Raw genomic sequence first — 14,190 nt, 5'->3', positions numbered from 1 at the left:
AGTTCAGGTTACTGGCACTGTATCACCAGAACTGTTGAGTTAACATTAACCCTTGGTCACTACGGCTTACTATTTCTAACTCCAGTGAACTCAGAAATGGAATGGAATAGAATATGAAATTTAGGCCAAAGGCCAAGCGCTGGGACCCATGAAGTCATTCAGCACTGAAAGGGAAATTGAGAGAGCGAGGTTTTAAAGGTGTAACAGGGGGAAAACCTTTTAGCTGCACTATGTAACAATTAGTAGGAGAGGGTTGAAAGAAAGATGGAAGAAAGAGAATATGAATGGAGGTACAGCTAGGGGCCTATGGGGAGTGAACTTGGAGGGACATCTTCACCAGTTGTCCGATTCACTTACGGTATGAGATTTTTCGCAACGCTCTGCATGATGAAAAGCGCGGCTTCCATCAGATTCCAATTCTTGGTGACGTCAGGCGACTGGAGTATGTGAGCCATCTGCTGGAAGCAGGGCTTCGAGCCACAGATAAAGACGACGTCTTTAATGAGCTCTTGGACCCTCTCACGAAATTCGTAGAAATCGTCTTGCTGCACCAGAATGCTTTCCTACAGAAGAAAAATAAAAAAAAGGGGGATAGATTATGTCCTCTAAAAACTGGTAAGAAGTATTAAAATAAGATACAAAGATAATGTATAGTTTATGTCCTTTTAAAATAGATTAGAAGTATTGAAATACAATACTATGACCTTATAAATTGCTGGCAACATAATCTCAAAAGTCTTACTTTTGGCTACTCCTTTGAAAGCTAAGATTTTCAAATCACTGGCCTTTTAAACTATTTTTTACAGACAATTAGAGTAAAAAATATTTCCATAATACTTGCCGTAAAATAAAACAAAGGGGTTGATAATACATCTGAATTAATTATATAAAGAAAACCCTAAGTTAAATAAAGGAAGCAAGTCTCAAAAGTACTTTAGACATGAACTTACATGATCAGGTTCAATTTGACAATGCCTATAAAGTGCTTCTATCAATCGTTCAACGTAGGGCTTGAACTGCTCATTGACAGTATCACAGTTTTTCCTATATACAACTTCTGACAACTTGTACCAGAAGTTAAACGTTATTTCTGCGACCTGCAAAAGAAAGGAATGCTGAATTCTTCTTTTCTATTAACAGTAGGAATCAACCATCTCTCTTTATTTACACACTAGTAAACATAAAAAGCATAATCAACTACTTCCCTATAATACACATTAGTAAAACAAAACCAAAAAGAAAAAGTTAAAAAAAATTCCAAGACTCAGATTCAAACTTGGGTGGGTCTAAGATAAAATACAAAAAACCAAATCAATTATTTCTTGAACAAGGCTGAATTTTATGGAAAAACTTGTAAAAAACCATACATAATCCTGCTGGCAGTGAGAGAGGCACACACATTACAAGAAAAGCAAAAACAAACTCATTTGTCTATTAAAACCACCACGAATTAAAATGTGTGATTTCTGACATATATGAACAAGTTACATCAATTAATGCCCACTAGGTTGTTTTTAGAGATATACTGTAGATATCTTTTATATCTGGACTATACTGAAATTCATGGAAAATGACAATAGCTGATACAAATTCACTTTTAATCTTTACCCTTAATAACCTTCAGACACCTGATACAATATCACTTTTAATCTTTACCCTTAATGACCAGTTTCTTAAACATTTCCTCTACTAGTATGATTTTACAGAAGTCTTACGAATGGATGAGTAATTTGGCCAGAGAAACCCACTCCCTAGAATGTAATGTAAACAAAATTCTCACAATATCACATGAACTTGAAAAAAACAAAGAGGTCTTTGTCGCTGAATTTTCCAGAAAGCCATGCAGTGAACTGAAACTAATCCTCTATGCCATTATATAGGGTCTCTGAGGGAAACAGCAGTTCATTAGGTAAAGTAACTTATGAAGATTACTGAAGTACTAATGTACTTAAAAGTAATGTCTTTAAATCTAGAAAAATTATAAAATCTGTCAGATGCAACTTCTAATACTGTATCCTAATGATCTTTGTTTCTGTAATTAACACACCACTGGGAGGTTGTGCCTTGCAGGGCACCTTGTATATGTTACTTTCAACGTCCTTTACAGTGTTCCTATGGCCCAGTTGCATTTCCTTCTTTCTTTTACTTCTCCATCTGTTCCTTTTGGCCTACACCTACTTAGCTGTACTATAATTATTCAATGATGACCTACAATTAAAAATAAAATGAAAAGGGCTAATAACAATACATTACCTCCCAATCATGGTGTCCTATACAGGTCAGGAGAAGGTGTAACACCTGGAAGGATCCTAATCCTTGGTCAGGCTGATTCACCATAACTTCCACCAAGGTTTCCCCAAGTTCGGAGAATATTCTAGGAGATGAAACGAAAATAAAATCAATGCCTGTCACTTACGTGGCAGCTGCACAGATATTTTCAAAGTAAGACAACCTCCTCAAAAAATAATCATGACCATCTTGGGTGACATACTTGGCATTCGAGAGGCATAGGTTTAGAAAATTGATCACTTCGCAAGACACTCCTATCAATGCCACAGATGATCAAAAGAATTGAATATTTTCCACCTGTAATTCTGAAGCTCAGTGCAAATATTTGCATATTGCTGAATGTTTACCAAACTTCTGAATGAAATAACGTTTTTTACAACAATATTCCAGTAGTTTTCATATCATTACAAGGGCTAAGGCTCGATAATTTTGACCCTACCTTGCATAATTAGTGATGGCGTTGAGATCCTCAAGAGCAACAGCCATGTGGTAAGGTTCACCCAACTGCAGCACCCCAGCAAACAGCATTTCTGCGAGAGGTTGAATCCTCTCGGCCTCCAACATGATCATAGCAGAGCATATGCAGTCTGTGGCTATTTCGTGTAACCTGGTAAAAACGAAAAGAATTCAATAAAGAAAAACCAGTGGCCTTTTGACCGGGTAAAATATACTCGATAACCACTTGCAAGACTGGCCAAATATTGGCATCATTGAAAACTTTAAAATTCAAATTCACTCTGTCAAGAAGCAGCACTGTCATTTAAACCTTATGCTATCTGAGATACAATGGTATTCCAAAGGTTCTCCGATATACCATATACATAATAATGTCTTTTATTCCTCAAAACGTTGGACTGCTGAACAGTCTCCCTGAAGATGTTGTGCAATTAGAATCTTAAATGTTCAAGCAAAGATGCATACACTACTACCCCTCAAACAATTCTCCTTCTTTTAATATTATTTTTTTTTATTTAGTTATTACCCCTCAAACAATTCTCCTTGTTTTAATAAACATTATTTTTTTCTATTTAGTTATTAACCTGTTAATTTATCTTAGTTTAATAACTGATCTTTCTGTATATCCTACTATATTCTGTAATTTCTTTCAAATGACACCATAGTCTTTGGAAGCTTGAATTTCAAGTCAATGGCCCCTTTGGGCCTGTTCCATATGAACAGGATTCATCTTCTGAATGACAATAATGATAATTATAAGTTTTTATACAAATATAAATTACCCTTTCATATCTCAATGAAGCAGCAAAACTAAGTTCCTTACCGTGCAGACACCTGGGGATTTCTGACAACATTGAGGATGTCTGTTACTAGACAAGTGTTGGTAAGGAGGATCCATTCTTCGGTATGGATGTTAAACCATGATGCTAAACATCTCAGGGCCTTCAAATGGGTGCTCTCTTTGGTCGCTCCTTCCGTGTTGACTGCAATATGCTGAAACACAAGAGGGCGTACAGATTAAATCACGTTCTTTCACTGAACTCGTGACATCAGTCACCTGAACAAACCTCACCTCAAGCAAGCCTATAGCAGCCTGTTACACGCCAAAGCCATTCCCAATCACTGTTTAAACGTTCTGACCTCAGGTTCAGCGACAAAAGACCTTAATTACAGCACTACAATATACCTCGCCCTTACCGAATGGTCTATACCAGCAGCACAAAGGTGGACTTTCACTCAAGTGCTGTCTGTGTGTGTGACATCCAGGAGAACATAAATTCAAAACTTACAGAAAAACATGTTAGGATGCAACGGTCACACGGATGTGGGTATGCTTACAAAATAATGGTGGGATGGTGTGGATGCAGTTCAAATAGATGGAACTTCTCTGTTCGTTTCCGACGCGCAACCATGTGGTAAGGAGGTGATGATCCAGAAATGAGTGTGTGCGCTATGAGGCTGCTAAGAGCAAACAGTGACGTGGGTTACTGGAGATGTTTGGAGACAGGTAACAGATGAGGCAAAGATTGGACGCGACGCTGAAGGTTTTACAGGATCACGGCAGCCTCTCCCATTGCATGGCATTGCATGAGGAATTTGGCAGATTACAGAGGGAATGATAAGATGAGGCTGCAGTGGTAAACGTCATGAAGAAAAGATTTTGTGGTGATCCTGCTGTCAAAGGCTGAGTAGGCGTGAGGCACCTGGACAGCGGGCACGATCAAAGGTGGCGATAGTGTGAATCACTTGCCTTCTGGCACTAAACTTGAGTGACCTAAAAAGGTGGGAAAACTAAATCAAAATGAAAGTAAAACTTAATTTCAATTAAGTGTCAGGGGAGAAGATTCTTTTGATATGAGAAACTTTTGGATTAATGAAAAGTTACCTTACAATATCTACTAATGTGCAGTAAGATGTCTGACTGTGCAGTATAGTATTAACTTTTCAAAAACACAAAGATAAAAACTTAAAAAATATTGCACTAAAGAGGTCATAGCATTACAACGAACTAGTTTTACAGCAGTCCTTATTACTAGCATGACTTAATACACTCTGCTACCTTCCTCAGGCTATATACTTACCACATTCTTCACACTCGTCCAACATACCTCACTTTTCAAATCTGTGGTTACTAAAGAATGATCAAAGTCTAAACTCAAAATATGCAAAATCTATGAATATCACTAAATTAAAACAATGCCCAGTCTACTACCAAAATTCTGCCAACACCGTAACACTACAAAATGACTAAAAAAAATGATGGCCTAGAAATAAAACCTACAAAATACCAACTACCGATTGATAAACCCAGAACCTGTAGATGACTTTCTCTTTTTCTAAGGAACTTGACAGTTGCTGACTGATACACTGTATTAAGTCTTAGAGCAGTGTCCAGAATGAAAGACAGCATGCAGTACAGACATGCATAATAAAGTTTGTATGTAAAGACTGCTGTATTGATGAAAACATCTTAATCATACAGTTAAAGGAGCAGAATGTCGCACTGCAATCATTTTCTTTTTTCTGTGCTGGCCTTACGAAAAATTACTTCGATAAAAACGAGTGTAATGCACCTTACAAAATTTTCCATGTACCCTCAACTTCCAAATACGGACAGCACACCCACTGCCTATTACATGTACACAACAACGAGGCAATTAGCTTACACACTTCATACACACACCGGCCTCTTCACCTCTTAAATAATAAAATTTCTCATCAGTGGTCTATCATATGATATTTCTAGGCATACTCCTTCCATCTAACTTCCAGTTGGTATGAAAAGGAAAAAATTACATTTTACAAATCCACTACCACTCATAATTGTAACCATATACCAAAATTACCTGTGACACACTGTGGAATTTTTGCATCTATAGAGCAATGGACTATCACTTACTATCACAATTAAATATTAATCATCCAACAATCTTAAAGGAAATGCTTGCACTGTGGACAAAATTAAAACTAAGCACCATTTCTCCCAATGAGAAAGCTTATTAAATTTCACTGACTATACAGTAAAATAATATTCAATTTTGTATAAGGTCCACAATAATAAATCAATATAATGTGAGACACTATAAAATGTATAAAAAGCTTTCAAACCCTATCCTGGGTTCAGGACCCCAGGATAGGGTTCGAAAGCTTTTTATACATTTTTATAGCCTCACATTCTATGGATTCATTATTGTGGACCTTATACGAAATTACTGTTCTCAACATTGAGAGTTCTACACAAAAGTATTCAATGCTTTCAACAGCATTCTAAATAAACTCTGGAGGAATCAAGGCATAGCTAGTAGCAGTCAAAACACCCACACACCTTCAAATCCCCAAACATTTCAGATTGCATTGGTCCATCTTCCAACCCAGAATGGCCAGCCACACCTCAAACACACTATTAGTTCAACTGGTACAACTGCTCAACAAAAGCCTAATTAGAAAGAGTTGCAGCACCTTCCATCATTCTATGAAAAGAGGAAAAAGTCTGAACAGAAATAACGACAAAAATAATAGTGATACCACCAAGCTAAATTTACGAAATCTTACAAAACATTACAAACTGACAAAAAAACCCTATATCCATCTTTTTTAGAACAGATAAAGAGGCATACGATTACTGTACTTTAAACATACACCTTCAAAATAATACTGCTGTAACTTCCTTCCCTATGAGATAAATGAAGTTAGAAAAATGTATTTAATGTTAACACACTCCTCTGACTATTTTTATCGTTTACCTACAAAACCCCTGAATTTAATCATTTGCCCTTCATTATAATTTGTGAGGTTCTGTAAATCACTTAGAGAGAGAGAGAGAGAGAGAGAGAGAGAGAGAGAGAGAGAGAGAGAGAGAGAGAGAGAGAGAGAGAGAGAGAGAGAGAGAGAGAGAATACATATACCTGAGAGAAAAGAAGTTCCCTGTTTTACCAAGATATGCCATAACAGTCAACAGTCAAGAGAGAGAGAGAGAGAGAGAGAGAGAGAGAGAGAGAGAGAGAGAGAGAGAGAGAATTTCATATAAAGCTCTCAAAGAGAAACATTACACAAGGCTCTATGTGAGAGAGAGAGAGAGAGAGAGAGAGAGAGAGAGAGAGAGAGAGAAGAAACATTTCATACCAAGCTCTAAGACTGAAAATCAAAAATAAAAAAGCCCACTTACCAGTAATTCTATTATACTAGGAACTTTTCTCTTGAAATACTCGTCCAGTTGCTTCCTTCGGTTGAGTCCCAAACGGAGCTGTCTGGAATGCAACTCTTCCGGTAGTGCGATGAGTACCTCTAGCAGCGGAACTAGGTTGGGAGTGCTCGAACTTGGTCCAAACTGATGAATAAGGTCCACTGTCGGAAAGTAATCACCATGTCAGTGAAACATTCATTACAAAAAAAAAGAACATTTCAAAAGCAATTCATATTTTTCCTAACATACGAACCTGAAGAATTTTCAAAGTAATTTGTATTTTTCCTGACATACAAACCTGAAGTTCTTTACAAAGGGATTTAGCTTCTATGTAAAGAACAAAGGCTTATATTTGTGTAGGAACAAAATGGAATGTAAGTTATTGTAAATGAAATGAAAAAGAATGGAATATGAAATTTAGGCCACAGGCCAAGCACTGGGACTTATGAGGACATTCACTGCTGAAAGGGAAAAAGGTTTTACAAGTGCAACAGAAGGAAAACCCAACAGGTGCACTATGAAATAAATGTCAGAAGAGGGTGGAAAGTATGATCAAAGAAAGAAAATATGGATGGAGGTACAGTAAAAGGAATGCAAGGGGGTTACAGCTAGGGGCCAAATGAATACTGCTAAGAACTATAAACAATGTCTACAGTGGACCACATGAGGTGCACTGACAGCACTGACCTCTTACAGGGACTGTCTATGACCAAACTAATTGTAGGCTTTTTTTTTTAATAAGTAATTTCAAAAAGGCATTCCAATATCTAGTCGACTTTCAAGCCAAATGTCAATCTTGAACAAGGACGAAAAGATTAAAAAACAAAACGATACTCAAATAACACAACACAAATATGATGATGATGATGATGATTATTATTATTATTATTGTTCAGAAGATGAACCCTATTCATATGGAACAAGCCCAAAGGGGGCGCTGACTTGAAATTCCAGGTTCCAAAGAATATGGTGTTCATTAGCAAGGAGTAAGAGGTAAAGGGAAATACAAAAACATGAGATCTCACCTATAAAAAAAAAAAAAATATTAAATTAACAAATTGCCAAAAATGTAAGTACTGTAATTAAAAATCAAAAATAAGGTTAGTTATGCTAGAAGAACCTAAAGGACAGAATAGATACACTACCCTACTCACAAACATTCAGATACAAATGTGATTGTAAATTAAAATTGTGTTCGGTAAGAAACAACTGTATTATCATAATTTATTTAGGTTTTATGTATACAGTCAACCCCCGTATTCGCATTCTCATGGTTCACGGACTTCTCTATGGAACATATATACACATTATTTGTGGAAAATTCGCCCGTTCGCTGTATTTTTCACTGAGAAATATTCACTAATTACTGTATTTTCAGAACATTTTCATGGGTAAATGCACTTTTTGTGATAAAACTAATAAAATACTCAGGTATAACCATTTTTATGAGTTTTTTTTGTGTTTGAACTGTCAAAATACACAGTTCTAAGTGTTTTTAAGAGGGGGTTTTAAGTATTCATGGATTTTAGCTATTCGTGTGTGTGTGGTACGTATCCACCTCGAATACAGGGGGTTTACTGTAATAGTACTGTATTGTGTTTCAAGATGACAAAATGTACAGTACTGTATTGACTTTACGCATGAAGATCAACTTACAAACAATTCAAAATACAAATGGCCGTTCGGAACATAACTCATTCGTACTGGGCAGTGTCTGTACTGCATTCATAAAAATACTCACAGATAGGATCTTCCCATGAGGCCATATGCAACGCCAAGTCAGCCAGGGCTACACACAGCTGCGTAGCGATCCCTTGGTAGGTGTGCTCGTTGATGTGGCTCAGGTGTTCGAGCATTGACGCCCGTAGTGAGCCGTGTGCCTCTTGCGGAAGTTCTCCAAAATACAACTGGAAAAGAAATATTGAAACCATAACTTAGGGGCGCTGGGTGCAGTTATGTCACTTTGATAGGATACACTACAATATTTTAGGCAAATAACTGCAACTAACTCTATTTCAAAATCAGTAATATATAATGATTTTCTATTGCTCTCCTGTACCTGTATTTTGGTTCGCAGCGTCTGGGCTGCAAAGAAGCAAGAGTTGACATCTCGCTTGGTGTGCAACAGTTGGTCGGCTACTTTCCATGCTTGCACCTGTTAAAAGAAAACAACAAGTATTACTCCGTCATTTTTTTTTCTTATAAAACCTAATAAATTATTCTCCCTATAAGACACCTTTGCCAAAATAATGGGCACTTCTGTTGCTGTCAGACTGATTCGATTTGGTTCAGGAAAATTTAGTAATAAAGCCAAATGATGCGGCACATTCAGCCACTCAGTGCTTTATAATGTGAAATGTTGGAGCTGGAGTGGTTGGGGAACAGGATTAAAGAATGGAAGCAGAATGGAGAAAATGTGAAAAGGCTAAAAGTAGGAGCAGCTACGGGCTATAGGACACTGCAAACAACCTTTAGTAATGCTTAGTGCACTGATGGCACTAACCCCCGACAGGACCTGTCAAAGAGGCTAAACAGATGTATGATCAAACAAAAAGTGACAGTGACAAATTCATCACATATTCAGTACCTACCACAGTATTAGAATTCAACCCATACTGACATCCAATGATATTTAATACTGTGCCCTTCCAGCAATATCTAAGTTCAGCATTAAAAGCCCAAGTTTAAAATTATTTGTTCCATAAATACAAACCTCTTACTTCAAAGATGCACACTGGTCACAAAAGAAGTAAGACTTGCTAAATGAATGAATAAATCCATGCATACTGTAGTCAGTTTTGTTATACAAAGCAGATATATTTATATAAGGCAAAGACTGATGATACCTAAATAACTGAGTATCTAATTACAATATATTCAGAAAAATCACAACAGACAAAAGCAAAACACATAACTGGACAAATTTTGGAGAGGAGATGAACATAGGAATCTGCTAAGCGCTCTAAAACGTGAATTTCAATGAAGATACAGTCAAGATATGAGAAAATATTTGGACAAAAAAGGTTGATGAAGCTGGTGTTAGGGCATCCCACAGAAGTGTTAATGAAATATCCATAAGTGAAATGAAAAGATGATAATGCCAGTCAAAAGGAAGGAAGGACCAATAATAAGATCACATGAACAACAACAATGTTGAGTGGAACATCTTTTGAAGGCCAAGAACAAGATATATAAAGGGGGATAATCTGACAGATGTAAAAGGAGTTGATGCAGGCTTTAATGTGTTTATGGATGAATTTACATTTTTGAAGCTTACAAACATGTTTCAGCTTCAGCTACAATAACTGGAAACAAACAATCGCAACAATATTTGGTAAACACCTAGACTTCCCATCTATGAATATGTATTTCCATAGCCGACTTTCTTGTAATAGCAGTTCATACCATCTCCCACCAAATGGCATGAACTACTATTACAAGAAAGTCTAACCAGACTAAAACATTCCCAGTACCGTAGTTATACTAAAATATTCATTGTTAAACATGAATCACACACAACTTCCACTAAAGAAGATATTAATTTGGTGACCTCCTAATATTAAGGTAAAACTGAAGACTAATAACATGCCCCTCTGGTTCAGTTTACTACCAATTTACGGGCAAAATAGGTACAGTACTGTGTTCAATAACGGCCCCTTAAAGAAGTATGCAAAAACAAAGACACACAGTAAATACAGTATCATAAACAAAAACAAATGGCAAACATAAACTAAAACATAAATAAAAGCATACCTAGCGACCTACAACCTTCGGCTAAAGCCTACCCTAGCCTAGGCTAATTCGCTATTAGGCCTAGCCCAGACTAGCACAGGAAGAGGAATGCAAGGGCTCACCGATCTCTGCAACTGATGCAGCCACTGGGAGGCCTGGTCGTGCTTCTGCCGGTCCGTCGTCTGGATGTCATAGAGGGTGTCGACGGCCGCTAACACCTGCGCAATGTCCACTTCCATCTTCGCATAGTATTCTCCGGGGGGTTATTCCGACAGCGGCCGAGGCGCAAAAAAAAAAAAAAAAAATTAAAACCCTATGGGGTCAAATCGTCCAATCCTCCCCGGTCCATATCAACCAGCATGGACCTTCGGTCAACTTTTTACAGGCCTAGGCTATGGACCACTTAGCTTAGGGTTGGCCTAATCTAATCCGGTCCGAAGATAAGCCTAAGTAATGGCAGATGGACGTTCCTTTTCATAGGCCTTGGCTATGGACCGTTAGTCAAATTTTCATTGTCCTGGGCTACGGTCGGCCCCGCTGATCAAAATAACGGCCCCTTAACCTAAAGCCAGTCAAATATAATCCTGTCCAAAGACAGGCCTAAATAACGACAAATAGACGCTATTAGGGGGTCAAAAATGTAAAGGGGAGTAAAGGGGACGAAATGTGGTGCCGGAATTTAAGGTTCCAAAAGGCGGTCCTTGGGGGTAATAGAGGACCCGTTAACCTAAATCTGCTCCCGTCCAAAGATAGGCATAAATAATGGCGAATGGACGCTATTAGGGGGTTAAAGGTGGGTGAGGGGGATGGGCCAAAATACAAGTGCCGAAACTTCAAGCCCCAACAGGTCGTACGAAACCTCCTTCGGCTTAGGCCTAGACCTACACCCTAGACCTATCTCTATTCTCTTCCTGCTGCAGCTGCTGCTCATCCAACGTCTCATAATTCATCCGTTTGGCGCTACTCAATCCACCCGACGAATCAACGAGGCCATAAGGGTTGTTAGGGAAAGGGGAAAGGGGGCCCACAGCCGAAAATAATGTCCCGAGAAAAATTGAAAACTCGAAATCGTGAGAAACGCGACGGCCAAAACCGGAGTAGATTTGAGTGTATTTGAGGCGACTTCCACTATTTCACGGGCATTTTCTAAGTACACTTATATTCCGCACTTCTGTCCGGTCGTTTCCCGTCGCATTCCGAGCGACGATCGCGGAAAAGGCGGCGAATTTTAACTTGATAAGTGTGGCTTCCCCGTCTCGTGAGAGTAATGACACAAACACCACCATAAATACTGTCCTGTGTTGAAGCCTCAGTAACGACTCGAGGTTTTTAAGGGTTGTCGTACGGTTTCGTTAAGAGTTGTCGTTTTTTTTTTTTTTGTCGTTTTTATCGCTTGTTTTTCTTATTTTTTCCTCGTTTTACGGCTTATTTGTTTATTATCGCTTATTTTTTTTTATCGTGCTATTGCTTATTTTTCGCTACATGGCTTGATTTTGTTGTCTTTCGTGTTCTCCTTCTTATTTTTCTTATTTTTCTCTCGCTACTACTTACTTTTTTTTTTTATCGCGTAATTGCTTATTTTTCTTATTGTTTCCCCGCGATATTACTTATTCTTCTTATATTTCTCGTGATATTGCTTATAATTCTTATTTCTATCGCGTTGTTGCTTATTTTGTACTTTTTCTCATGCTATTGCTTATTTTACACGTGATATCGCTTATTTATCTTAATTTTTTCTCTCACAATCGCTTATTTTTCCTGTGCCATTGCTTATTGTTCTTGTGCTATTCCTGATTTTGATCATGAGATTGCTTATTTCTCTTATTTTTCTAGTACTATTGCTTATTTTACTCATTTTCATCGTGATATTAATTACTTTTTCTTTAAATTCTAATGCTATTGCTTAGTTCTCATTTTTCTCGTAACATTATTTAATTTTCTTATTTTTTCTCCAGCTAAGTTTTCTCGCACTATTGTTTATTCTTCTTATTCGTTGTTGTAATATTGCTTATTTTTCTGACTTTTCCTTGTGCTATTGCTTATTTTTCTTGTTGTGTTGCTTAATTTTTTTTATTTTTCTCAAGTCATTACTTATTTTTCTTATTTTTCTCCTTTTTTTACGTCATACACATCCTGAATATTTTTTTACATAGAAAGCTTACTGTCTTTGACACTTTACATTTTAAAAATTCTGCCTTATTCCTAAGAAAGCTAAACCTATTACCATTTTGAAATTATTAAAAGACTTTCAGACTCAAGTAAAGATTAAATAAATAAATAAGTAAATAAATAAATAAATAAATAAATAAATAAATAAATAAATAAATAAATAAATAAATAAATAAATAAATAAATAAATAAATAAATAAACAACACCCACAGACAAGCACAGTTGTCATCTCGTAATGGCCCCTCGCAAAAATGGCCTGAATTTCCACGAACTCGAGTGAGATTATTTGGCCTTGGAAGGGGTATCATCGTAACATGACCCACTCGTTGCTTGGCACTGCCGTCGTGAACTCCCATGGTCCGTGATGGACTGATAAGCTTAAACTTTTGTTCTCTGGAGTAAATGGTAAAATGGAATAAATAGCTCGTAACGAACTCGTGTTGCCTGTGACGTCATTTTTGGCGTCGTCGGTGCACCAGGATAATCATAGGTCTAAAGAGGGCATAATATGAAGTCATTTATTCTTAAGAGAGTAAAATGGTTATCACATTTAAGGCTACATGTATTCTTCTATCTAAAATAAATTAGAACACTGAGGAATATAGTGTTATCGAAGTCATTTTATTCTTAAGAGCAATATGTTTAGCATAATTAAGGCTAAATGCTTTCTTCTTCCTAAAAAAAATCGAAACACTGGAGATTACAGTGTTACCGATTACATCAAAATTCTCGCTCATTTATAAACATAATGGCATCATATTCAAATCGAATGATCACTACGAATAAATAAAAAAAAGTCAGTTCAGAAGCTCTCACCCACAAATGGGAATGACGTCAGTCGCTGTCAAAAAATGTGGACATACAGACGAGTTTTATAAATTCTTTCCATTCAGCTGATAGACTATATATATATATATATATATATATATATATATATATATATATATATATATATATATATATATATATATATTCCTGAAATCATGGCTGAACCAACATTGTTCTGTCAAGTAGGCCTAGTCCTGCAGGTAGGCCTAACATGAGAAGCAAACTCCCACGGAACGGCAAGACGGTACATGAAAAGAAAACAAAAGCAGGTGAAAGACGACAACAAATCGATAACGATGAAACAAGAGACTGATGAGTATCTACTGTAAGTTGCACAAACAACTACAGAAGTCAGAAAAACCGGAGAGTTTTTCCGCTGATCTGTCGTCCGTCAGACGCTCCTTGAATTTCAGTTTGATGACTTTGTGTCACTTGGAGGCTTCCTTTCTCAATTGTTTGTAATGTTTTGCATATTTCTATATGTGTGTTTAGGGAATCTGACGTGCTGCTGGTGAGTTTCTGCCTAGATATA

At 37.0% G+C, this 14,190-nt stretch overlaps 1 protein-coding gene across 1 annotated transcript in view; it reads right to left on the bottom strand.

Moving 5' to 3' along the window:
• Positions 1 to 11,982, bottom strand: part of LOC136836682 (transportin-3-like) — a 22,066-nt gene extending 10,084 nt beyond the window's left edge. Inside the window, exons 1-9 of the mRNA XM_067101158.1 lie at positions 10,783 to 11,982; positions 8,988 to 9,083; positions 8,670 to 8,835; positions 6,911 to 7,089; positions 3,569 to 3,738; positions 2,729 to 2,896; positions 2,254 to 2,374; positions 951 to 1,097; positions 358 to 563 (exon numbers count right to left, since the gene is read on the bottom strand). Coding sequence (XP_066957259.1) covers positions 358 to 563; positions 951 to 1,097; positions 2,254 to 2,374; positions 2,729 to 2,896; positions 3,569 to 3,738; positions 6,911 to 7,089; positions 8,670 to 8,835; positions 8,988 to 9,083; positions 10,783 to 10,899 — 1,370 coding nt within the window. The 5' untranslated portion in view covers positions 10,900 to 11,982. The remainder of the gene's footprint in view (positions 1 to 357; positions 564 to 950; positions 1,098 to 2,253; positions 2,375 to 2,728; positions 2,897 to 3,568; positions 3,739 to 6,910; positions 7,090 to 8,669; positions 8,836 to 8,987; positions 9,084 to 10,782) is intronic.
• Between the last annotated feature and the right edge of the window lie 2,208 nt (positions 11,983 to 14,190).

The sequence above is a fragment of the Macrobrachium rosenbergii genome, chromosome 56 (genome assembly GCF_040412425.1).
Source record: "Macrobrachium rosenbergii isolate ZJJX-2024 chromosome 56, ASM4041242v1, whole genome shotgun sequence".
NCBI lineage: Eukaryota > Metazoa > Arthropoda > Malacostraca > Decapoda > Palaemonidae > Macrobrachium > Macrobrachium rosenbergii.
The sequence above is the reverse complement of the archived record's forward strand: the minus strand, read 5'-3'. Positions and strand labels throughout refer to the sequence as shown.